General features: G+C 35.5%; 1 protein-coding gene across 5 annotated transcripts in view; it reads right to left on the bottom strand.

Annotated features, from left to right (window-relative positions):
* Positions 1–27,970, bottom strand: part of LOC149804684 (pecanex-like protein 1) — a 160,589-nt gene that overhangs the window by 30,134 nt on the left and 102,485 nt on the right. For all 5 annotated transcript variants that reach the window (XM_089943005.1, XM_089943014.1, XM_089943031.1 and 2 more), the window contains 11 exons: positions 27,471–27,621; positions 21,236–21,371; positions 20,399–20,576; positions 18,906–19,014; positions 18,347–18,476; positions 15,506–15,564; positions 13,183–13,398; positions 7,827–7,886; positions 7,241–7,434; positions 4,241–4,471; positions 3,720–3,826 (listed from right to left, as the gene is read on the bottom strand). In XM_089943005.1, the coding sequence (XP_089799131.1) occupies positions 3,720–3,826; positions 4,241–4,471; positions 7,241–7,434; positions 7,827–7,886; positions 13,183–13,398; positions 15,506–15,564; positions 18,347–18,476; positions 18,906–19,014; positions 20,399–20,576; positions 21,236–21,371; positions 27,471–27,621 (1,571 nt within the window). The remainder of the gene's footprint in view (positions 1–3,719; positions 3,827–4,240; positions 4,472–7,240; positions 7,435–7,826; positions 7,887–13,182; positions 13,399–15,505; positions 15,565–18,346; positions 18,477–18,905; positions 19,015–20,398; positions 20,577–21,235; positions 21,372–27,470; positions 27,622–27,970) is intronic.

Raw genomic sequence — 27,970 nt, 5'->3', positions numbered from 1 at the left:
TCGGCAGTCTTTCTACATCTAATCTTGTACCTATTACACTAATTTCACCATAAATGTAGAACAAGAGGCCCTTCTAGGTATGATATCACTCAACTGCCTTACAGCTTAATAGCTGATCATTTCACCAAGCAGGTTTATGTAGTATAACTGTATCATAAGAAAACAATCTACATAACCTTTCTCTCAAACTATATATCATACTGTTTATTATATCCTGATAAAATTAAGTCTAAAAATAAAGGCATTATTCACAGTCTCTTGCTCATAATCAAAGTCAGTCAGGATCTTTATGTATAAACCCATTTGCCAAGTTTTACAGAAACAGAATAAAAACTATAGTCCCCAGATCCGAATAGGTAACACATTCAGCAAATAAGAAGCAAGGTATCGCATTATTATGCACAGACCTCACTTATTACAGAAATTGTCTAAGACACTGGTTCAATAACTTTAAGGTGGAGCAAACTCCAACTGCATTATGGTCTCCAGAGAGGTAACAAAGCTTAGACAGAAAGATACAAGACTACCTCATTATTATGTGTGGATCTTGGTCATAATCAAACTCATCTAATATTTTGAGAATATAAGACTATTTAACATTTCTAATAAAAAAATACAGTTACTTGATTGTTGAAAAGTTAAACCAATCAGATGCTAATAATCAATTTTGTCTAAGAAACTGACAATATAAACCCATAGTCCAAGTTTGATTGAAACTGGATCTGAACATGGATTCAACAGTGTTAACAAGCAACTGTTAATGGATGGATGTTGCACAACAGACAATGAATGAAAGATGGTCACAGGTCCATGCCGTAAGGTTCCATGGTCTTTAAAGCCAGGTGAGCTGAAAAATGATGGAGCATATAAAAGGAACTTAATTAATGGAGTGATGCCTTTAGAGCCATTTATATCAGAATATTTTTTTCAAATTTAAATTTGGTCAATTTCTGTTTGGCATTTTTTGCAATCAGACTAAAGTGCCTTCAAACTATACACTACATTATCCAAACTGGGCTGATCCAATGGTAGGATTCAAAGTTGCACTCTTCAAATCATGAGTCTGTATTGCTAACCACTTAGTTATCACAGCTCCCACCTCTATTTGTAGCTAGCCTCCTACAGAACTATCACAGCTCCCACCTCTATTTGTAGCTAGCCTCCTACAGAACTGAGTAGCAGGGCCTGCCTATGCTATATCTCAACCCCTGCAAGGACGTTGGTTTAAACTTTGGAATCAAGACATTTGACCTTAAAATTAATGTTGGAGTACATAAACACAAAGTCTTGCAAAAATTCATTTGCACATTTCTAAGTCCCCTCTGACTTAGTCCAAGGATCAAATATATTTGGTTTTCAAATTATGTCACAAAAGTATAGATATGCTGGTGGTTTGATGCACACCATTTTCATTCAGAAATAATAATATATTGCAAGATTCCAAGATGTAAGTTAGTGAAATATCCATGTCGATGCCACTATGCAAGAGTACTGCCACTATGTGTCATATATGAGGATACACAACACTATTTTCATTCATGCTGCTAGTATGTAATTAAAAACCCTATGACAAAATGATCAGCTGTACAGAAGACTTAAAGATTTTCTGATTGACCATCAGTAAAAAGATTTTCAAGACTGTTGCACTGGTACCATAGTGGATGTCAGAGGGACACCATTTTCATTAGGGACTATAGTGGATATCAGAGGGACACCATTTTCATTAGGGACTATAGTGAATATCAGAGGGACACCATTTTCATTAGGGACTACAGTGGATATTAGAGGGACACCATTTTCATTAGGGACTATAGTGGATATCAGAAGGACACCATTTCCATTAGGGACTATAGTGGATATCAGAGGGACACCATTTTCATTAGGGACTATAGTGGATATCAGAGGGTGTGTGTGTGTGATTTGCATTTTTTAACATAGCTTTAACAATTTTTCAGTCGTATCGCTACGATGTCTGCAGTGTGACAGTGTGTGTGTGTGTGTGTGTGAGTTGGATTTTTAACGTAGTTTTAACAATTTTTCAGTCATATTGCTATGATGTCTGCAGTGTGGCAGTTTATAGTGATGTCTAGCACTGGGGCATCATGCCACAGACATGTAGCATAATGTCCCACCCAGTCACATTATCCTGACACCAGACCGACCAGTCCTAACACTAACCTCTTAATGCTGAGCGCCAAGTGAGGCAGCTGTTAGTACCATTTTTGTAAGTCTTTGGTATGACTCAGCCAGGGTTTGAACCTGTGACCTCCCACATCCAAGACAGATGCTCTAACCACTAGTCCACCGGTGCAGTCCAATAAAATAATAATAATAATGACCATAATCAAAAAATGTCCTATTTTTTTTTTACAGAGGGACACCATTTTAATTAGGGGCCAACTAGTGGGATTGTCATGAAACTTTACACACACATCAGGGATTGCCAAGAAACTTTACACATCCCCCAGTAGTGCTAATGGAAGGATGCATGTATGGGCAGACAAGCTCACATCCCCCAGTAGTGCTAATGGAAGGATGCATGTATGGGCAGACAAGCTGTCACATAAGCTCTTCCAAATAAACAACTTAAAAGGTCCCACAACAAAGACTAAAATGTGAACAATATAAGTAAGTTCAAGCATGGATTTAGCTCAGTTTTTGAAGTTGGCTTATTTTCATCAAATACAGTAATTATGCAAACTGTACAATTTCTGTGAGATTAGTGAACAATTTCCAATGCAAATGAGGGTGGTTGAAACTGAGCACAAATAAAAGATCTCAGAAAGCAAATTTTTAAAGTAAATTATGTTTCTCTGAGAATACATACCCAACCACATTATGTTAGGAATATAAGCCTGCTACCTCACGAATCCAGCCCTACTAAAAGATGAAAATGGTCCTTTTCTGCCTATAGCAATAGACAAAGGGCAATAACTATTTCCCATTATCTCCCCTTGCCACCGCCAGGTGTCATAAGTTTTTAGCTGAGCGAGATGCAAGGTCGCTCACATGGTGGGATGGATGGGAGGGTTTCTAACTATTGTGACTGGGTAAGTAATCTTGGAGAAATATCACTTACTTAAAAATTTGCTTTCTCCTTTGAATATATTCCTCATTCACACATTAGAATAAGTAATTGGAGGAGGGGATTATAAGCACCCAGCCTCTACCTCCGATCTCCTTCTAGGAAAGAATCATTGGATTCCCTATGTGAACAATAAATAACTTCATTACAAATGGAACAAGCTAAGAAAGTCAAAGTTGCAAGAACTCATAATGACCGTGTAGAAGTCAATGATAGCAAGGTGTGATGTGGTCTTAAACAGACAAAATCACACAAATTTGACAGAAACTGTAAAACAAATGTATACAACCTGCAGCAAAATGATTAAACCACATAATAAATCCAAAAGGAACATTGGATGAGTCAATTACAATAAAAAATGACTTGGACTGCCAGAGGATAAACTGAACAATGTTATCCAGTCCAGCAGTGAAGCTAAAAACTAGTGACACCTGGGAGTACCAAGGGGAGGTAAAGGGGAAGAGTTATCACCCTTTGTCTATTGAAATAGAAAGAGATGATTTTCGTCTTTTAGTAAGCTGGATTCAGGCTAATATTCCTAATGCAATGTAATTGCGGAAGATCTTCAAAGAAGAAAGAAGCTGATTTAAAACTGATATTACTGATAATAAGCTTTATAACAGAATTACATTACCTTGCAGAGGCACTGTTATGTGCAGCTGTGCCCAGAGCTCTTCTGCCCAATAGGCTTAGACCAAAGCAAAGGGAGACAAGTGGGGAATCTTTTGTGCACTCCACTGACTAAAATATGGAATACATTAATATTAGACACAGAAAACTGCATAAATCTGAAAAGAAATCAAAGGATCTGGTAAAGCTGTTTAGAAATGTTATATACACTGTCAACCAGTAAACTTTGTAAATTACTTTTGTTAACTTTGAGGTAAGAGTATTTTTACTTGATACTCTTCCATAGAAACAGGCTAGATTTGACAGCTAATAGAAGAATGAAGTCTAACTTTTATAAACAATGATTTTTTACAAATTTACCATAAGTTCCACAAAAAAGAATGAGTATGCTATCTGTGAAATTCTTTTGTTCTACCATTTTTGTTATTTTACGTGTCCAACAGGTAGCAAAATAAACATGTGTCAGTGACAGCAACAATTAGCAGATTATTAAAATGTACATGTGAAATAATTAAATGAACAAACCTTCCCCCTTCTGGATGCACAATACTGAATCCAATTCAGGTAGCAGTTACAAAAGCTCTTCCTGGAGATTCCTGACAGATGGGCATCATAGTCTTCATCCACATGCATGTTGAATGTTGGATCCACATCCACAAAATTCTCATCTGAGATTGACACTAAGGCTTCATTAATTGCAGGATTATTAAGCCATGTCTCAAGGCGTGGAGATCTCACAGTGTAGTAGATGATGCTCTGTTACGAGGACAAAAACAAAAAAGAGCTCACAGAGATACGAGAATAAATTTCATTTAAGTCAAAGGAATTTAGGTCTATGTAACTCATTAACCCCTGGAGATTTTTGTCATTTTTACCTGAAATACAAGTAGGAAACACATTCTGGGGACTGCTTCTGAATAAATCCCAGAATATCTGCATCGGGGTGATTTCTGTCAGACCTAGTGCCTAGTTGTGTTAGAAACATTGTCTTTCATTGGTAATTTGCTTGCACATGTGCAGAAGGGTCAAAGTTGTAGTTCTTTGTTTTCATTTATTTTTGGGATGTTTTTTGGAGCTTACTGGACCCATCATTTTCGTGTCCTGGCCACATTTACTTGAAATCCCCAACTTATCCTACTTTTCACAAAGGTTTGCCTGTCTGTGTGCAGTTCAGACTGGTCTGCCTTAGAAATGAGTCCAAAAAGTCTAAGATCCAGACACAAAATCCAATTCCAGGTTTAAAAATTATGTTTTTCTCTCTGCATTTTGTCATGCGAGTAGAAAGTCCAATTGGTATCTTTGTAGAGCTACATCTGTCTACCTTTATGTAATAACACCCATTTGGTGTATCTTAAATGATCTTGATGCTTCAGAGCTAGGAAGTAGGGTACTACCTCCTGAGGCACAAACATAGTGCCAAGGGTTAATGAGTTCAGCATACATATACATCTTATTATAGTATAAAAACCATTTTCAGAACCACTAAACAATTTTTGTTGTTGCAGGGTTTAATGCCATTTTTCAGCACAAGATAGGCTATACATGGCAGCCAGTATCAATGTGATGGTAGAACCCAGGAAAACCCTGAAAAGAACCACTGACCCATGAGAAGCTACTGGCAAGCTTTCTCACATACTCATATTGGCTGAACCCAAGACTTGAAAAATAGGGGCCTGAGAAAAGGAACAAGTTCTGCCAATAAGTAATCACTAGAATACTGATAAGCTCAGCCATCAGATGCAAGATCATCTCATTAATGTGTGAAGATCTTGCTCATTATTAATCTCATCCAAGAACAAATGATATAAGCTTATATTCCATGTCTGATTAAAATCGGATTAGAAATACGGCTTCACGATGACAACTAAGCTAATCATATGCAAAATCACCTAATTAATATGCATGAATCTCAATTGTTATCAAATCTGCCAGCTTATATTTCAAGTGTGACCAAAAGAATCAAGTCAGAATTAAGGCCTTCAGAGTGGAAATGAGCTCAGCCCATGAGATACAAGATGAGATCATTAATATGTATGAATCTCACTTATTATCAAAAATGACACACGATTATATTCCAAGTCTGGTCAATACTTGACTAGAAATATAGCCATAATAATGGTTATAAGTTCAACCAATCAGAAACAAGAGCAACTCATTATTTTATATGGATGTTCCTCATGATCAAACTCATCATAAATCTTGATGACATAAGCTTATGCACCAAGTTTGATCATAATCAGATCAGAAATCTGGTCCACAGAGTGGAAACAAGCAAATTTTCAGATGACAAAACAGATGGATAACAGACAAAGCTCAATTAGCCTTATAGACAGGTGAGCTAAAATATTCAAGCTCTTCAAAAATTAATTTAGTGTAATAAGAAAACACTGAAATAAAGAAAATTATTCCTGCTACTGACAGTCATTGATTCATGTACTATACTGTCCCCAACCTTTTCACAAAAACAGGGAGACATAATGTTTCCATCCACATGTCATTCAGTCACACTTTCATTTGTGCTCTTTAATTTTAAAACTATTTGAGATTAACAGAATAACTTGTTATACTTGTATATTATCACTGGAAGGTGTGTCATGTACTGTTTTGGTAGTCCTATCGTCATTGTTAAAAGGTGTGTTGCAACCAAACTGGGGATTCTATCTTCCACAAGGCATGGTGAATATTTAAAGTTTTCCATTCAACTTTTCACTCTATAACTTCAGAGCTTTTCAAATTATGGGATGAAACTTAGTACAGTTTATACATCATCATTGGAGGAGGTGTTGCATACCAGATTGTGTATCTTAAATCTTCAAAGATGAGGTCACAGCTCAATAATTAAAAACTTTCTATCATACTTTCCGACCTTCTCTATAGATTTACAGTTTTTTGTTGTTGAGATTATGGGATGAAACATGGTATACTCTTACACATTATCTGAAGATGACTGCACCAGAACAGACATGGAGCAAACAGTTAATATATTTGCTGTTTGAATGACACCCCTTAAAGGTGTCAAAGATCTGTAAAATGATTGATGTTGCTAAGATCTTACTACAATTTTCAGTTAATGGCATAGTTCCAGCTTTATCTATCCATGCAGTTTCTAGAGTTTGTGTAAAATAACACCTATGTACAACATAAATATTGCATGTACATCATGAACATTGCACAACAGTGTAAATTAACACCTATGTACAACATAAACATTGCATGTACATCATGAACACTGCATGACAGTGTAAAATAACACATATGTACAACATAAACATTGCATGTACATCATGAACATTGCATGACAGTGTAAAATAACACCTATGTACAACATAAACATTGCATGTACATCATGAACATTGCACGACAGTGTAAAATAACACCTATGTACAACATAAACATTGCATATACATCATGAAAATTGCATGATAGTGTAAAACAACACCTATGTAAATAAAAAATATGATTATGATGGCTAAATATATTTCAATAAATTCCATGATTTCAAATCTAAACTCAAATCATACTTACTTTGATATAGTATGTGATTAACACCTTTCTGAAGTCAAACACCTGAACCATGGAGGCTGCACTGTTGTCCGAGATGCTATATCCCTCCAGGACGTACTTGGTTACTACAACTTCCCATGCCAGCCAGCGTTGGTTAAATGCAGCATTTAGGGACAAGAAATGAGGTAGGTGTCCAGGCTCACAACAGCAAAATCCTGAAATAAATGAATTTATTTTTGTAAAAATTTTCTAGAGACAAATTGTACCGAAAAAAGCAGTGAACAATGCTGCTGAATCAGTTTACCGATCAATATTGAACACTGCATAATTTTTTTAAAAGGCAATATAATATCTGGGTATAAATTTATCTACGATTGCCCGACATAAGTTCTATTAATACCACATACTGTTCGAGGAAGAAACTTGTGATGGTGGTTTTAGGGTGAGGTGAGGATGTGGTGTTCTGTGTTTAATTAAATCTGGGTATTGGGGCTTTTGAAGAAGTGTCTTTTGAGCACCCATATCCTTATTTCAGGAACAACCCTGAGATGAAACTGATCTCCCATATCATCTCTTGATCAATCAACACAAAATTCAGCTTAAGTACCTTCATTTTCCTCTACACCTTCAGTGATGGCTTCCACTTCTCTTTGCTGGCAGTATGTACCTGAAATCACAAAATGATTCCAATTCTATAATCTTTTACCTACATAGCAAAATGGAGAGTATGCTTGCTGTTAGTTGACAGGACTTGATAATGGTGTTCTTTCTTATGAATGCAAAAGTATCTATGTAAGTAGAATGTCTCATCTCTGCATTTCTGTGCATCAATACAATAAGGAACCAATTATTTTAAACACTGCACAAGACCATCACGAACTATTTCTTGATGTAACTACATACCACTGACCCTTAAACAAGGAACTTTGCTATTGAAACAAATGCAGAATGAATATAAATGAAGTGCAGAATGAATTCAACTGAAGTGATGAATAAATTTTGAAGATGGAAAGCAGAAATCAACAATGCAGAACAATAAATAATAAATAAAAACCAAAAACCAAACAAAACATTCATAACTGGATTTGAAAACTGATTATTTTCCAAGCTGCTTATGAACTGCCATTGTCTAAAGCTATTCTGCATTATACCATGATTCATGCAAATTTCTGGCAGCCTATAATTTTTTTGTACACAGTTGAATTAAATCATAATTATTTGTTGGTACTAATATTTTTGTGGATGGTTTACAACTGAAAATTTATCAATCTTGCTTGTACAAGTAAAGTCTAAAATCAAAAGATCAAAATGATTAAGAATTAATGTATACATACGAACATCGTAAAAATAAAATGGCCAAAATTTTGCATTTCTATAGTCAAAATCTATTTTATGCATCACTTATTTTTTCCTGACATATTTATGTATATGTTTAGGATTTTTTCTTCAATACCAACTATTAAAAATGGTACTAGCTATTTTCATAAAATGTATGTTAAACTGAAATTACTACAATTACTTTTTTTCTTTTCATCCATCTAAATCATCAGGTAGTGATCATCCCATTCATATTAAAATAACATAACAGGTACTTGCTGCACAGATCCACAGTTGCATAATGTGCTGGGAGATCTGGGTCTGTGCAGTTTGTTGGGAGTAATCAGTAGAACAAACAACACAGACCCTGATTTATAGGCAATTATGCAATGGCAGATTACAATCTTTGAAATTTGCTGTTTGACTTGATTTATAAGTGAGTAAAGATGGTCCTTTTTTTGACAGATATTTACAGTACCTTATGTACTCCAATTTGCAAATCTTTTTCCACATAGTCTCCATTATAATAAACAGGTTTTTTTCACAATGACATGATGATTCTCTATGCATTAACTTTGTATTATAGAAAACAAAGAAACTTGTAACTGAAAACAATGAAGGAAACAACCAAGTATCAATATGAAATGTATGTGTGAATTCAGCATGGCAAAAGTGCCAAAAGTACACATATGAGGACTCAGTATCTTTAATTACTGACATGTAAAAAGAATTATAAATCTTTTCTAAAGAGCCCACAGTACACCGCTCTCTTGATAACTCGCACCCGGATAACTCGCGATCCCGCTTATAACGCGGTGACCATCTTGGCTCCTGATTTTTTCCAGAGAAAATGTATTTAAAATATCTTTAAAATATGCTGAACATGAAAAAATTACGATAAGAATTGATAAATTAAACCTTGATACATTGCTCATTTTATCATCGAAAATGGTGTTTAATGCCCGTAAAAATATAATCCATATTTTGAAATTTGCAAGTTCTAAAGAAGAATTAATTTCAGAGATCTCGAAAATGCTTAATTATGTGTATTTGGATGCCAATTTTTGATCTGGGACACAGAAAATCACTGAGGCAGGAGTCCTCCGTATGCATGTAATAGGTGCGCGGGAAAATTCAAAGATTTGCCAGTCCTGTTTCAGCCACCTGCTTTGTGGGAAAATGTGTTGATCAGTTAACTGTGCTGATATTTACAATGACAGAATTCAGTGACTGAAAGACTCTTTGATGTACTGTTGCCATTTTATAAGAGTACATTCACAAAAAAAAAAAGAACACGATGCAACAGCTAGGCAACTAGTTCAAAGGCTTTGACTAGCGGCCGAGTGAGAAAATGTACTGATATTTAGTGATTGACTTCAGAGGCAGAAAGACCCAGTTTTAAAATCCTAGCGAGGCCTCTGTTTAAAGATATCATATATTATTTAAGTTTTTATGATAAATAGTTGTCAGTATACTGTAAATAAACAGTCTGGTGAAATAGCGATCAATGAAAACGTCTGGTAAATGCTAACAGGTGGCAAAAGAGAATGAAATAAACACCAATTAAACGTCTTCCGTTGTGAAAGTCATGTTCTAATCCTTTAATTCCGTTTCAGTGTAAACATTATAATCACAACATATTATGTTCATTGAAAACATGAAAAGAGTCAATCGACCATCACATCGAAACCCGTGAGTACTTCTGTGAGAACCTAATTACATGTACATGCCGGCTTTGTTTTGATCAACAACTTGGGGAAGTGTTTGTTGCATTAAAAAAAAATCGATTACAAGAGACCTTGGGTGCTGGATTAAGGGTCTTGGAGCTGCCTTTGACGTAAAGCAAAACAGTAACAGAGACAACGACGATGATAGTGACTTCGAATGTTTCAGTGAAACTGATGTCATTAATGCCGAGGCTGTTTGGGAGAAATTCGTACAGACTCATGGTCCTGAAATGGGCGTTTCTCTTGATGATATGGAGGAGTGGTTTGTGCTGACAATGATTGCCCCACAGCCGAATACATGTCAGATGAAACTATAATTATTTCTATAGCAAAGAAATTTGCAGCAGAAGACAATTCTAACTGGAGTAACACAAGTGTTGAAAGTGATGCAGACGCAGATGTTGCACCCCCCACCCCTCTGCACAGGAAGCAATAAAATATTTTGATATTGCCATAAGGTGGCTGGAGACCCAAAATGTTGACTACGTAAAGCTCATGCAGTCGAGAAATCTGAGGGATTTTGCTCTGCGGCAGAGAAACCAAGGAGTAACACACACACACAAAAATAACTGATTTTTTTTCAAAAAGTGAATTGATATTTGTCAAGCATGGCACAAACGGCAAGTATTAACTTGTTCTAATTTACGTTGTTTTAAATTTGTAGACCAATTAAATACATCTGTACTGATTAACCCTTGTTTTTTTTGTTTTCCATTTTACTTCTATCACGTTCAAAAATATTTATCTATCTATCGTTCGATCGACACTGTTTCTCGAAAAGAGTCGATCTTTTGTATATAAAAAAACGTCTAATTTGGATCAAACAATAAAACTAGAATGTATCCAATTCAACATAAAAATTAGTGACGTAGTACACAATGTGTGAAGTGGTACACATGTTAAGCGAACGGAAACCACGTGGAATAATGTTTACGATGATCGCCTCAATATACATCCTGAAATTAATGTTGTCCTATGAGGAAATAATAAAGTACACCGTTATCAAGAGATATTTATTAACATTTAATCTCAGAACGATTATAAAGTGAGTATTCAACTGTATAATCTGCCTTACCCCCCCCCCTTATTTCTCCGTTATGTCGTCAATCACTTTATTGGTTTTGGGCTTATTTTATAGGTCCCTCGATAACTTGCGCCTCACTTATAATGCGGTCGATGTTTCTGGACCCCGATGTGTGCGAGTTATCGAGGGAGTGGTGTATGTACCACCCTTATTTCTTAGGTCAAACTCTTAAGGCAATAAACAATGTTTACATTTCAATGCTTTTTATTTCTTTGTTTCATTCAACAGTGTTTAAGTTAATGCATATGATACAGGGCAATGAAAGGTACATACTCATTAAAGTTTCTTAACCAGTGACACCTTTTAACTCCTTGACAGAAAAGTCAGAGCTCTGAATTAAAATTAACAACTAGTATGAGCATAGATCAAACCAAATGCTGCCTAACAACGGGAAGTGTACATGCACTTACTAATAAATGGTAAAAAATATTGGTGGGAATGGAGAGATTACTGTACTTGCAAAGAAAACAATACTGCATTCAAAATAATCATTGTTAGGATTTAAACTAAATGCAGTTTATATAGATATAAATACTGAATATTTAAATTTCATATCTTTGAAACTGAAGGAATGTCTTGTATAATTTCAATTTACTTTTATTACATTTTTCTCTTTGACAAAAGCTTTAGCTAAATTGGGTGGGGGGAGCAGTAAGATATATTAAGAAAATGGCATAAAGAAGGGCAGAAATCTCTTTCTCTCACTCATATCAGAGTTTATTTTGTTTTGATCATGAGATGTAAGAACAAAAATGTGTTATGGAATATTATGTCTGTGTTGAAGTTATTCATTTTCAAACTAACTTATTTTAATATGCACATATGTAAGCATGTGAAAGCAATATGTATTGTACTAATGTGAAAGCAATATGTATTGTACTAGTCTAAGACATTTTATTACTGATGATCATTTAGATGTTTAGTCCTTCTCAATGTCTTGTTTTTTTGTTTTACACATGATTTCTTCCCTTACATAATAAGTTTCTTATAAATTATTTTTGTACTTTGTAAAAGATATTTAAATTCAAGGTACAAGAAATATGGTATTCAAAGATCAGGTTCATTACAGTGACAGACAATTTTTCACCATTTACAAGACACAAGTAACATCAGGTTCATTACAGTGACAGACAATTTTTCACCATTTACAAGACACAAGTAACATCTGGTCCACTACAGTGACAGACAATTTTTCACCATTTACAAGACACAAGTAACAACTGGAGCAAAATGAATGCCAGATACATTACAGCAGTGGTGCTTAACCCATGAGTTGCAACCCAAAACAGCAGTGTCAATTTATTCCAATCTTTGTAACATGTGAGCAATTCCTCTTTTTAAGGTCAAATATCAAGTATTCAAGCCATCAAATAAGTTATTATATAGATCATTTATCTGATAACATCATCACTGGTGACTGCATCTAAACAAATTTTATTTGAAAGAAATGAAATAATAAAACCGACTCTGCTAACAAATACTTTACGACTATATGTTCACATTGTTCCAATCAAACTAGTATCAAACATAAATAAAAAGAAATAATGAACTGATGCAATAAACACAAAATCAAAATGCATTTCTGAGATATTAAACAAAAAAAGATGACATAATATCCGAAATGTGAATGGAATGCAAATGAAAAGAAAATGAAATGAATCTTGAATACAAGTCTGGAATTAAGTGTATTGATAACAAGACAAAATTTTTAATACTAATATTATCTGACAATTATTTAATCCTTATCTGAAATTACAACCAAATTAATGTGACTCTCATAGACAGAAGATGAAGACTAAGAAGAGATGAGGTAAGCTAACAAGCTTTCCACTTACCTCTGAATTCCAATCCTCTGAGCTGGAATGTAACTAGACCATTACCCATCTCTATGATATGTACAAGGGCATTAAGTGAGTCAGATGCCATGATAAAACAGTCACCCTGCTCAGCATTACCCCAGCGTCCTAGCATCAAGTCCCCACACAAGCTGTGCTGCAGTGATCGAGTGAGGTGCTCATAGAATATTGAATTTAAGTTGTTATCATCTGCACCTGATGCAAGAAACAAAACAAAATGTTATTCACATGCAAGATTGATGCTGCTACATCTTAAAAAAATCTGGCAAACAACGTTAACATTGAAGAGTTAAACATTCAGAATCATGAAGCTCTCATCTCATGCCCTTTCCCCTACATAAACTCATGTTTATTCTTATGAAATTAAATTAAAATTGTATTAATTATACAGACTAAGCTATTTTGTGCTTTAAATAAATTTATAAAAAAAGAAAGGAAAGAGCTATAGGAACAACACGGCCTGGCTACAATACAGTGTTCTCATTTTATATTTAAAGCAAGCCCAACTATCATCAATTTCTAGTCATACCTGCCCTCTTCTAGATGACCAAAATGACACAAGAAAACATAACAAAAATGCTTTGTTTTGAAGACCAGCTCACCATGATGAATGATCCATACTACAACTATTTTCACAGTATATGTATCAAATTGTATACAGGTATAGCACTGATAGCTGCTTCTTGGATCAAGATTTTTAAGAAGAACAAAATATTATCACTGATTTAAGATTGTTTCCACAAAGTAGTACAAGCCACTTAAGCATATTATTGCTGATCCTCTGGCTTCAACAAGAGAAATGAGAATGACAAAATAACATTTCCTGAAATTTAAGAATGACACCCAAAGAAAACAAGAGCCCCTTGAAGAGGCCGATGCTCTACTGGCTAAAAAAGAATTTCCATGAACTGAAATAAGACCATTTCATCCTTTTAATGGCTGAATGCTGCAACCTGTTCTCATATTCCTCAGCAATATCAAGACTTTCAAATTAGCTGCTTTTGTGGACATACCGGGTGTCAGATTGGCACCATCAGTGGAAGTAGTGACGAGATTTCATGACAGCCATCAAGGCAGCCATACTGGATGTATGACTGGCACCATTCTGATTTAGGAAAAAACAGATATCATAGGAAGTCAATTAGTGTTATAGCCATGCACTTTGGAGGAGCTAGCCATCCATTTGGGTGGAAAGAAAACATTATTTTCAAGACAGCCACCATGGAGGCCATATTGCAGGTTAGTCATTTTCATTTAGGACCAATTAGTCACCATAACAGCTTTTATGATGAAAACGCCATGTAAAAATGACTTTCACTTTAAGAAAAGTAGCTAAAACAAGATTTTCAAGATGCCTATGTATTAGACATCAGATCATCATCATTCTAATTTAAAATCAATCAAACATTATAAGAAGCCTTTTAGTGAAAACCCCATTATAATATGGCTATTCATTGAGGAGGAGTAGTGTTAACAAGATTTTCAAGCTGGCCACTGTGACAGTCATATTATGCCCCTGATCAGCACCATTTTATTTACAACCATCATAATAAGCCTCTGGTTAAAACATAATTTAATATGACTTTCCATTCAGGAGGAGTAGCAATAAAAAGATTTTATAGATGGCTGCTGTGGAGGCCATGTTGAACATCACATCAGGACCATTTTCATTGAAGATTTAATGAATTTTATAATAAGCCTTTTCATTAAAACTCGATATCAATAAAACTTTCTGTTTGGATGGAGTTGCAATATAAAGATTTTCAAGATGGCTGCCATGGCAGCCATATTGGACCTCATACAGGCACAATTTTATTTTAGGACCAACTAAACATCAAAAGAATCTTTTACTGAAAACACCATGTTCTGGAGGAGTAGCAATAAGATTTTCAAGATGTCCATTGTGGTGGCCATACTGGACATGCAGCAGCACCAGTTTCATCTAGGTCCAACTAGACAAAGATATGAATGTGTGTGTAAAGTTTCATGTCAATTCTCCAAGTAGTCTAGGAAGAGCCGCAATAAACTTGTCCAAATGGACAGACGGTCGTCAAAAGATGAACAACGAACAGAAGGATGATGGACAACAGACCATCCCATAGCCTGTTCTGGTCTATGATTGGTAAAGCTAAGAAGAGAAAGCCAGATTTTAAGTCTGAATTTAATTGGGGAAAATACTGATTTTCTAGAAAAACTCTTTTTGAAGTACAGGTTTTCCCTCCAAATTCCTTAAAATCACAATATCTAGATTCAGTTTGTCAAAAAGCTGATGGTTCATTTGAAGAGCTAAGGGTATACAAACCTGGATTTCGCTCAAGCTGATGTGATAATCGAGTGTTACTGTGGTCGACTCTCTTGGTACTGCAAAAGAGTATAAAGCTATCACATTATGAAAAATCATACAGAAATATTATACTGACTTGTATTAAAACTCAAAGACCTTATGTGATTGACCCTAATAACTTAATATCTTAATATTATCATTTAAAACAATGTAACATGTGCATCCTTTGCTTAATTTCTAAATGCTGTTACTTAATATTTGGCTAAGAATCTCTATTATTACGGGGAATGCTATATGAATTTTGATATAGAAAGTTCAACAAATAACATAAAAGCATTACATCTCAACTATACTCACATGTACAAGCTAGAGACTCTGCAAATACATAGAGACCAAAATCTGCCAGTGCATAATGCATAAGCAGGTATGGGTCTATGAAACGATACAATTTTTGAGGCATTTCCTCCCATCTGCTGGGATGGTAGTCTGGTAATACCTGGTCACTAACCAGTTTCATTAACACCATAATTCAACAGAGGGAAATAACTGCATTGATACCATAGTTTAACATGTCACCATATGTTATCAACAAGGGAATATAAACCCAACAGCAACTTAACCAGAAGACTTTTGACCTTTTGACCCCAATATTGACAGCTTTTTCCTTATCCCTAGTGCATCTTATCCACAAAGCTTGATAACTGTACATGATGGACATCTTGAGTTATTGTGCAGAAACAAAAATGGCAACAGACACCAAAACATATTATCCTCTAGTGATAACAAACTTGTGCAAAATGGACAGATGGACAATGGACAACAGACCAGGCCATAAACTCTTCTGGTTTATGACCAATGGAGCTAAAAACAGAAATCCAGTAACATTTTATTATGTTGTTGTTGTTGTTGTTGTGGGGTTTAACGCCATTTGTCAGCACGATAGGCTATACATGGCGGCCAGTATTAATGGTGGAGGAAGAACCCGGAAAACCCCGGAAAGAACCACCGACCCACGAGAAGCTACTGGCAAGCTTTCTCACATGCCCACATTGGCTGAATCTTAGACTCGAACTGCCACAGACAGAAGTGAGATGGCAGTGATCCGTAACGAAGAGCGCTTTAGACCACTCAGCCACTCGGGGTCCCCATTTTATTATGTAACAGGGTTTAAAATATCTAACAAGACAGGCATTTAATCTTCCAAAATATAAATTTATTTCCCTAAAATATAAAATCAAACAAAATGAAAGAATTAAAAATGACTTAGAGTAATGTAAGAATTTCTAGAATATATGATACAAATATCTGTAACATAGGCAAATCATCTACCTAATGGTATCCAATTATGTGTAAGGGTTGTGGATCTATGTTGGTTGACTGAATAAAAAGATGGACAGGTCCACTAATGAAGAGTCAATAAAAGGAAATTACTATCGGGTTCCCACATGTCGATCCAAGACCTTAATAAATTATGAACTAATGACTGCTGTTCCTAATATGTACAGTGGTCCCCCTCTTATACAGCCACCCCTTCTGCACTGGAAAAGTAGCCATATAAAACAGGTGGCCTTTCCAGAGGGGGAATAAATTTATGATGTATGTGTATGTATATGTATGTGTATATAGTAAGAAATCTACATACAACTTAAAGCAGTTAATATATTTACTTAAATGTAGTAATAATTATTAAAATGTTCTTCTTGCCTTAAAAACAGAGTTATTTCAAGGTAAAATAAATTAACATTTCTTATTCTTAGGCGTGAAATGATAGCTGTGTAGTGTTGGCATGCGCAATGCAAAACCATTCAAAAATGTTATTTAAATCTTGGTACATACACTGTTTCATATTTAAAATAGTTTTCTTTCCATTTACTCAATTTTTCCACAGCTACAGAACAGACTCCCTATCTGTTACAATGTTTGTTTATTTGAGTCTTCCCAACTTAAAATTTATCGTAAAGTGAACTCTCTCCATTGTCGTTAAATCAAAAAACGTTTACTTTTCCATCTGGATATTTATTTCTTCATTTACATGTTAAAGTTCTGTAACAATTTATTCCAATGTTGCTAACTGTACAGTACTGCATTTTAATTTTACAGATGAAACTTTTGTAGAGTAAACGAAAATCCTTGTTTATCAAGGATGTGAAACATGTACTGTCCCATGATCTTACGGTCTTTCTCTGGTACCCTGTTTTGTTTAAGGTTAATTTACCTGTGTGTGTTAATCCACAAAATCTAGATTTGGCCTATGCTGCCCATGTTATGATCTTGAAACTTACAAGAAGTCATAATAAAAAACAAAAACAAAAAAACCCACCAAAAAAACGCTGTGTGAAACCCAAAACTCTATCAAAACATTGCTGACCCCATTTCCTCTAAAGGCCAACATTAATAATACTAACCTTAGTAGTACATGTACTTTAGCCAGCGCTTCTCTGAGTAAAGAAAACCTGATATCAGGAAAGATAATCGGACTACTTACCTAACCATAATTCAATATTGGTTCTGGACACATATTAATAATAAAATGTGGCCGCTTGCGAGGTAGGAAATTTTACATTTCTGCACTAAGATGTTTTGTCTGCTGGTTGCTTTAGAGGGGTGGCCTTTCTTGAGGGATTCTTCTGAACACAAACTTGTTGGTGCCAAGGGATTCTTGCCATAAAAAGAGGGTGGCCACTGGTCAGGGGGACCATTCATGAGGGGGATTACTGTATTTAAAATGGTAAATTGTTTTAGCAATGACAAAAGACCTGTTCACATATGATGATTTTTTTTCATTATATATTTCATAAAAGTATATACAGTATCAAGAAATACAACAAAAGCATTACAAATGAAGCAAAGGTGACTCACTTGTAATCTTTTTCCCAGAATTTCACAGGTCTAATGTAGGATGTGAAAAATATTGCACTACCCAAGAAGGGGTTTAAAGGAGTCGAAAAAAGTGCTGAGATCCCTGCTTGAAGGAAAAGCATTGCTGAATCTGAGAAATTGTTAAGGAAACTGGAAAAATGAAGTGTAAAACAATTTTATTTTGAAATGGAAGGAGCTAGAGACTCATTATTCTTTGCCTGTTATAATACAACACAATACATCACCATAATACAAAAATTTCAAAACATTTTATGTGAAACACAGACATATTAGCTATGATTATGACATTTTAAACATGTCACTCAAGTTATCAAAAATTACACCTTGTTTTATTTAAGCCATCTTTTCTTTCAACTCATAAAACTACACGCAGACTACATTTGTAATGTGTAATAACCTCAAGAGACCAATTTATTCTCAGTGCTTACAAAGATATGTAATCAATCAAATATTCAGAAATCTGAAAACATAATCAACTCTTCTCTGGTGCAAACTTTGCATAATAAAATATAAAGCTACACGTCTGTAGTAAGGATACGAGGCACACTGAAAGGTTGAGCAAATGCATGGAAGGCAGATCCCCATGTTATCTGCCATGGGGCAATGTATGTAATGATGAATTTCATCTTCAGGTATAAATCACAGAACTGAAATAAAACAAGATTTGTGTTTGTAAGACATGTATACTCCCATTGCAAACCAAAAACTAAAACTTTCGAAAATAAAAAATGTGCCTACTATTTGAAAATTGCTATTGCATCATTAAATATATTTAGATAAAATAAACACATACCCACATATAGGTTACCCACATAAGAATACAATTAAGCATACACATTGTATTTGTTTACCTAAAATACCATATATACTTTAGGTAAACAAATTGAACTGGATTTATAAACAAGTACCATATATACTTGTTTATAAATCCAGTCCAACTGCAAGCATCATGTACCCTAATCTTCTGTTGCATAATGCACTGGCATATCAGGGTCTACGTTCTTTATTCTACTGATTATTTCTAACTATCTGCAAAGACCCAAATAGGCCAATATATTATGTGATGGCAAATCTGCATATGTGCAGTGTGTAGTTGGACCAAACTTGAAAGTGAGTACAGACAAAGGTTGCTTAACCATGCTAAAAGGTTTATGTCCCAAACATTCACAAATGCATCCAAAAAATTTAAAACCTGCTCTAATAACAAGAATATCAAATCAAGTTACATACATCAACATATAAACATGCCTACTAAATGTCATTGTCTATTTCAAATGGCTTTTGCTTACTAATGCTTATAATATGTTTGACCAAAAAAGTCTGAAAAGTTCAAAATATGTTTAAAATAATTGAATAATTGCAGTAAAAGCCTGAAAATCTAAATAAGTCATTTACTTATGATCATGACGAACTGTGTGAACTTTCGAGCTTTTATTTTTGTACACTCGCAGTGAAATCATTTACGCAGGCATACTGAAGGACAGCAACAAAATGCTACCATTGCAGTGAGAGCATAAGATTTCACAACAATTATAGGCTAATCTGTTTGATTCAAACACACTGGAAATATTTCAGGCACTAATCAGTTGCATGTGTTTCAAGGTTTGCATTTTCCAAATAAAATTTAAGATAAATAGCTCACTTAGAACAACTGATTCGCTCTGAATGTCTTTTAACACTTTCATGTAACAAATACTTCTGGATCCAACATGGAGTAAAACACAGGATAAGCATGATTCAGGCCACAACATATGGAAATTCAGAAATTCTTATCTACTGACACAAAAACATAAGAAAATCTTATTGGCACTTTTAAAATTTATGCAAACCATACAGAAATTAAGTGTAACTACATAAAAATAATTTGATAAAATAAAAAGAAACAAATCTTGTCTTTAAGTTATTCTAGTCTTTATGGCATTTGTTTGGGAAGGCCTTTGAAATCTTTTAATTCTGCTACATCGCCTACTTCTAAAGCAATCTGACAGATAAGAATCATGAATAGAAACTAATAATGTTGCATGTACTTACTTTACAGAAAAGGATGGCTATGAAGAAATAATCAATAAGGAATGACTCTGTAGCCCAACTGTAATCATACTTAAAGAAGAACACGGTGAAGGCAAGGATCATATGCTGTTTCGGGGTGTTGGCAAAGGCAAATCTTAGTAGCTTCAGTCCACAAATAACAATGATCAAGGGTCCAAAACTGCAAATAATCAATTGGTCTTGTATACAATTTACAGACATTTTTTTATAAATTAATCTGGGATATACGGGTTTGTGTAGCTCTGCACACTTTGAAAAGGAACCTGATTAATCCACTGCTTGATATACAAAAAGTCCTAAAGGTACACATCAAGCTTCACAGTTGCCTTCTACTACACAATAAATCTGATATTCAGTGACATTTTGTTGTTGCAAACAGCGTTTACTCAAACATGTGAAACAAAGTGTGTACGACTAATCAGAATATTCATGATAAGAAAACTTGAGAATTTAATTAGCAATTCTGTCAAACTGATTCACCAGGCATCTTGCAGGGTCTATCTATCAAAGAAATATTGTATTTAATTTTAAACTTAAATCATTACCACATCTTCTGTTTTGATCATCTGATGTAAAGATTACATAAATATTGCATACTTTTAGTTATCTATGGAATCCCAAAGTTACCAAGTGTAAATTAGATCATTTGGAACAAACAAGAACTAAACAGAAGATATCTGAAATAGCAGATGACTTGTTAATAAATAGTTGAAAACACAAGATAGGAAGTCTTTCATTAATTGCACACGCTCCAATATTACGAACAAATCTGTAAATCAATCTAATTTCTGTAAATTAATCTAATTCCAAGAAACTTACTAGTTGCCAAATTTGCATAAAATCTTTGGAACAGATCTTGTTAAGGCACAAAGTATGATGACTGGGTACATTCCATTTCTCTCAATGAACCGCATCCATACATACAGCTTCTCAAACCACATTATTTTTGCTGGGCCTGAAGAAAAAAGTAAAGCCATTCATAAGATATGCACCAGAAAAAAATACTTTAAACAAGAGCTGTGTTGTAATAAACACATGAAATGGCTCCCAAGATAAACTGAAACTATATCAAAGAGCATAACATCATCAAAGTATGGATATGCAGAAGGGAATATTAATAATAATAATAATAACAATATTAACAATAACAACGACAATAACAATAAAAATAATAATATGTGATGTGATGTGATTTGGATTTTTAATGTAACTTTAAAAAAATTTCAGTCATACTGCTACAATGTCTGCAGTGTGGCAGTTTATAGTGATGTCTAGCAATATGGCATCATGTCGCAGACGTGTAGCATGATGTCTCACCCAGTCACATTATCCTGACACCAGGCAAACCAGTCCTAACACTAACCTCTAAATGCTGAACACCTAGCGAAACAACTGTTAGTACCATTTTTATAAGTCTTTGGTACAACTCGGCCAGGGTTTGAACCCGTGACCTCCCACATCCAAGACAGATGCTCTAACCACTAGTCCACCAGAGCAGTCCAATAAAATAATAATAATAATGACCATAATCAAAAAATGTCCTATTTTTTACTTCATGGCCTCAATGTAAGATTGTGGCAACAGTATTAAAGGGAAGTATGTGATTATACCGTGTTCAGGCTATCAAGTGAATAAAGTTGGAGATTATTTGAACATTCTAACATTGTGGCAGCCACATTTTTTATGTCAGATTGGCAGGCAAGATTTTCATTTGAGAACAACAAGATATAATTAGTCTGCTAGTGAAAACCCATGCAAAAAAAACTGGTAAATGAAACATCAATGTATCACTCTTTTTATCATCAAAAATGGCAGACTGGACTTGGAAATTTTAATCAACATTATGAAATTATCAACTTTTAATAAGAAGTCATACATTTTGTTATATGTTCTTTCCAAATGACTTTGGTATACTGTGAATAAACGATACTCAACGAAATGATCAATGAAAATGTCATCAGATTGGCACCTTTTTAGAAACAATTAGATAGCTTAAAAAGTCTTTCAGTGAAAAGAAATTTTATAGGAAATTAAATCTGAGAATACATTAACATTAGGATATAAACATGCTACTTACAAAATCCAGCCCAACTAAATGATGAAAGTTTGTCTTTTCTATTTCTTGTAGACAAAGGGCAGTAACTCTGCCAATTTTATCCCTTGCCAATTTAAAGCTGACCAAACTACAAACAAGGATCCTCACATAACAGGGCAGTTGTGAGGGTCTTTAAATAATGTGATCTTGTAAATATTTCCTATGAAACATATTTACTATCAAATTTGCTTTCTCCTTTCCCAATCAATATAACATTAGGAGAATACCAGTAGGTAATGGGTAGAGAGAAGGCTGAACATCCAACACAGACCTTAGGTATCCTTCTAAGAAAGAAAGATTGGATTCCCTATATGAAGAACAACCCATTCTCCTGCTTAAAGCAACACAGCTTATGGTCAAATGATCCATTACCACTTTATCAGGTGAAGAAGATAATTATTGAAAACATTTTGCCATCAAATTTATTGGCGAAATCTGCAAAGCTACAAAGCTGTGTTGGTTTAATTAGGTCTGGTGGTCATCTGAGCTGCAGGCACAAGATCCACCAGAGTTATAATCTGCACATGAAGCTAAATCCCAGAGGTAAAACTCAAGACTGACTCTACATGCCAGCTGAAAACTTCTATGTCTCAGATCAAAATATTGCATCTGAATGTGAAGCTCACAGAGATTGCTCTAATTTCATAAGCTAAAATCCTCATGAGATGACTTCGATCTTTCGAGATGTCTGAGTATGCAGAGCAAATAAATCACTTAAGTCATGAAGATAATGCTTGAGAGGTGAAATTCTGCTATCTCACCTTCATGGGGAAAAAAGAGTCATTTGCAGCTGCCACAACTTTCCTTATTCACTTCAAATAGTGTTTGGGGCACAAACAGGATCTTACATGGCCACTGCAAACAACTTAGCCATAGACATGAAGTGAGCTTATGATGATTCTATGATTGCCCACTGATGGTAACCAGTTCTCTACCACAAAGCTTGGTTGTATCAGGTGGATCAACAAACCATCCAATATGAACTGAAGATAGTTCAGATCAACTCAAAGGGCATGTAACTCATTCACCCTGCAAGGCAAAGCTAAAGTTATCAGGAAACAGGATTTGTACGATAACAGCTTCAGCAAGGTCTGGGCAATTGGTTGTAATTTTAGGGTTGAACTATGTTAGGACCAATGAGAGATTCCATTTTGGAAAAATGGTTACAGAAGTTGGTCTATTCAAATAAAAATTGGCAAGAAGGTCTACTAGATCTTTATCATGACCAATATCTCCTCTGCCAAGGTAATTGAATGTGTTGGATATCATGGAGTGGTAGTCTTTCCTGGTCATTGGTGCCAACATTTTCTCCTTGCAGAGACACAAAAAAAATTCAACTAGCTGAGGGATCAACACACTCAAAGGGATGATAGTATTGACTCTACACCAGTTTCTAAAAATATGCCACTTTTCCTCAAAAGCCTTCTGAATGAAGGGCCTTCTTCCTCTCAAGATTCTCTCCCCAATCAAGAACCAAGTAAGACAGTCCAGGCAGAGGTGAAATACTTTGGTTGCTTGAGAAGATTCAGTTTGGCCATAACCTTTCTTGGTAGGTCTATTGCTAATAAGAGTAGACCGTTGATCTAGGACTTGTCCTATCTGAGTTGGGCTATCAGAATTATCTTGCAATATGGACTCATATTTTCTGTATTAATTTCAGTACTAATATCATTTGGGAAGGATGGTAAGCATAGGCCCATAACCCCTCCCAAATGATTGACAGTACAGCCATGGCTTCTAGGACTGGTGAGGCAAAGGTGGGCAGCTTGTGGTTCCACCTTATCACAAACAGGTCAATCAGAAGATGCCCCCAAATCCAATGAAAAACTGAAGAATGAAGGAACCTATCTATATGAATAACCTGGCCAGGTCTGAACAGAACATCAGGGAGAACATCTGCCTGGAATGTGTCTGATTTACAAGTCAATCTGAAATTGGTGACACTAATGAAAAAAAGCCAAAGCATGCACAAGTCAGGTGATTTGATGCCACCCAATTGAGATAAATCACCATTATGACGATGTCTGACTTAAACGGAACTTACTTCTCGCAGAGTCAGTCCCTCTGGAGCTCAAAGATGTTGAAGACAGCTTTCATTTTTTTAAGGTTCATGTGAAAAGTTTATTCCCATGGTCCCCATTTACCCCTGACCAAACAAGTGTGCTCCAAAGCGTATGTACTGGCATCTATACATATAGTCATTTCCGCTTGGGTTTGTCCAGAGGAATTCCTGTTGAAAGCCAACCTGGATGCACCACTATCACAGGAATGATCATACCTCATTCGTGACATTTACCTTCAGGTCAAGTGGACTGACAAGAGGCCACCACTGAGCCAGCAATATCATTTGTAACTGGCAAATATAAAGGTGGCCCCATGGATCAGATCAGCTGTCACATTAAGCAACTCACAGAGATGCAAGAAAACTCTCTTGCTAAAATCCAAGCCCTGTTGGAAACCAACTCTACAAGTCTGATTATCCATATGCTGTGGATATGAAGGAGACATACAAGATTGAGATTTTTTATAAACCAGGTAGACAAAACACTAGAACGCGTCAAGTTCTGATTTTTTCCCAGTTCACTAGAAAACCAAGATGATTTAAAAGGGATAGAAGATCATTTCTGCCCTGGGGGTGAATAGCACATACCATTTTTAGGAGGAGATTGTCCAGATACACTAACGATGCTGCAGAGGATGTAAACCAGAGCTGGGTGACAAAGTAATCCAAAATTTTGGAATGAAGACCCAGGTGCTGATATTTAGACCAGAATGAAGGACTCAAAATTGGTAAACTTTGTCGAGGCAAACAAACCATAGAAACTTTCACTTTGCCAGGTGAAAAGGGACATGAAAGAATGCATTATTTGGCTGAAAAGTTGTAAAGACCTCATTTTCTACATCTTGATCCTTGGCAGAAAAATGAACTCTTTGAAGCTTATCATGTCTATTATAAGCCTCTGCTTGCCAATGTCCTTTTTGACAAGAAACAGACATAAATAGAATCCCAGCTGATTCTGTACAATCTCCAATGCTCACTGTATCTCCTATTGAAGAATACGGTACATCATCCAATCTGATGGCACATCCATTAGAGGGAAGACACAGAGGAGGGGAGATAGATAAACAAAACCCGAAGCCCCTTTGAAATGACTTGTGTCTACCATCCGTTTGGAGATCGGAATATCAGGAGTCTTGCAGTCAGCGGCAGACAGTCTACGGGTGGAGAGAGTGTTCAGTCAGCATTGGAAAGCAGGGAACTTGGCAGCAGAGAAACATTTCTAACCTCCCCTCTAACCACCATTTTGTAAGCTAAGCTGACTATATCACAACATAAATGGGAACCTGTTCTAAACTGTAATTTTCCAAACCAGGGTTACTACCATTTAAATATGAAACATTCAAGAAAAAATAGATTATATAAAAATGAACTATGAATCTTGTGTGACAGTGTATGAATGTATTTGTGTGAATACCGTAACCTACAGCATATAAATGTCAGATGATGAAATATTCCTGAGTATAGATGAAAGATAGAGAAAAGCAACAACACAATGTAAAGTTTGCTGAAACACAATGTAAGGGTTGCTGCTGTGGCAGCCATAATAGACATGAGATTAGCATCATTTTCACTTCTTTAAGTGAAACCTTCATATTGATATAACCATCCATTCGGGAGGAGCAGTGATAACAAGAATTTCAAGATGGCCATGGTGGTGGCCTTATCTTATGCCTGAGCATTTCAGCCCAACAAGGTTTTGTGTACAGTATCATGACAATCCTCTAAGTGGTTTAGTAGGAGTTATAATGACAAATGTGTGTGTGTGTGATTTGGATTTTTAATGTAGCTTTAAAAAATGTTCAGTCATATCGCTAAGATGTCTGCAGTGTAGCAGTTTATAGTGATGTCTAGCACCGGGGCATCATCCCACAGACATGTAGCATGATGTCCCACCCAGGCACATTATCCTGACATGAGGCAAATCAGTCCTAACATAAACCTCTTAATGCTAAGTACCTAACAAGGCGGATGTTAATAACATTTTTATAAGTCTTTGGTATAACTCAGTAGGGGTTTGAACCCACTACCTCCCATATTTTTGAGGTAGATGCTCTAACCACCAGGCCAAAGAAGCGCTTGACAAATTTATTCTCACAGGCAGATGATAGGTCATAGTGTAAGTTCTTCTGGTACATAAGCAGTAGAACTAAGCCCAAAAACTGTAATAACTGTGTTAAAAAAATTTGAAAACTGCTGTACCAGATCATCTTCATATGGATTTGGGGCCCTGGGTGGCCAGGTGGTTTACAGTACTCACCTGTACTGACATCTCACCTCAGTCCACATGGACAGGTGAGAAAGCTTGTCAATAGTTTCCTGCAGGTCGATGGTTCTTCCCAGGGTTTTCCTGGGTTCATTCTCTACCAAATATAATGGCCAACATGTATAGCCTATCATGTGCGAAAAGTGGAATTAAACTCAGAAAACCAACAAACACATGAAGACATGTAACTTATTTATAAATCCTAACTGTGTTAACAAGGTTTCTTTAAAAAAGGTATACATCCAAAAAATTGAAAAATGTGTAAAGAAAACTGAAAATTAATCATAATAGCCTGAAAATCTAACCAGTTCATCTATAAATGGTGATGGTAAAGAGTGCAAGATCTCATGGCAAGTCCAATAGTTTTTGTGCATACATGGTTTTGGGACTGACTTAAAAATGGGCAGCAGCAAAGCAATATGATATTCTTTTCTATCATAGCAATGGCATAAAAGAAAAATACATTCAGACCCCATCCAAAACAGGCAGAGAATTAAGGTACATATTCCTCTCTGCAGTAGATTTAAATGGAATAGCTCAGAGTATTAAATGTACTGATTTTCATTAAGCAAATTAATCAAAAAGTTCGAATGGATACTACACTGTCACTAAATTAGCCATGGGCAAAACTTACCTTGAACTTCAAAGAAGCTTCTTTCAAAGCTCTTGAGTAACGGCTGGGAGCAGCAGAGCCAGGGCATCTCCTTGCGTAGCTGTGGGATCAGGTAGTGGATCAGGAAACCAAAGCTCGCCACCACATAGTAAAGGATATCACTCAACAGGGGCTGGAATGACAAGCAATTTTTTCATTACTATTTGTATTTAAGAACAAAGTTTTTACTCCGGATTTCAAACCTGGGCAGAAATTTCCTCAGCTGTGAAAACCCAAGGGTGAAATCTGTAAATCTGAGGGCAAACTTTTAGTTCACAAGAATGAAAAAACAGGTCATCAGGATATTAACATAACTGTCCCAATTCAACAATTATGGGGCACATACGTCAAATCTTTACAATGCTTCATCTTACATATTACCAAAATTCCCATTAATGTTTATTTTAAATGCAAACTATCTCAACTTGTCACAATGTAGTTTTAAAAATCTGCATTTGTGCTGCCACTTAAGTTGTAAAAGG

This window comes from Sinohyriopsis cumingii, chromosome 2 (genome assembly GCF_028554795.1).
Source record: "Sinohyriopsis cumingii isolate HCF-2022 chromosome 2, ASM2855479v2, whole genome shotgun sequence".
In the NCBI taxonomy this organism is placed as follows: domain Eukaryota; kingdom Metazoa; phylum Mollusca; class Bivalvia; order Unionida; family Unionidae; genus Sinohyriopsis; species Sinohyriopsis cumingii.
Note: the sequence above shows the minus strand (reverse complement) of the source record. Positions and strands in the feature narration are given on the sequence as shown.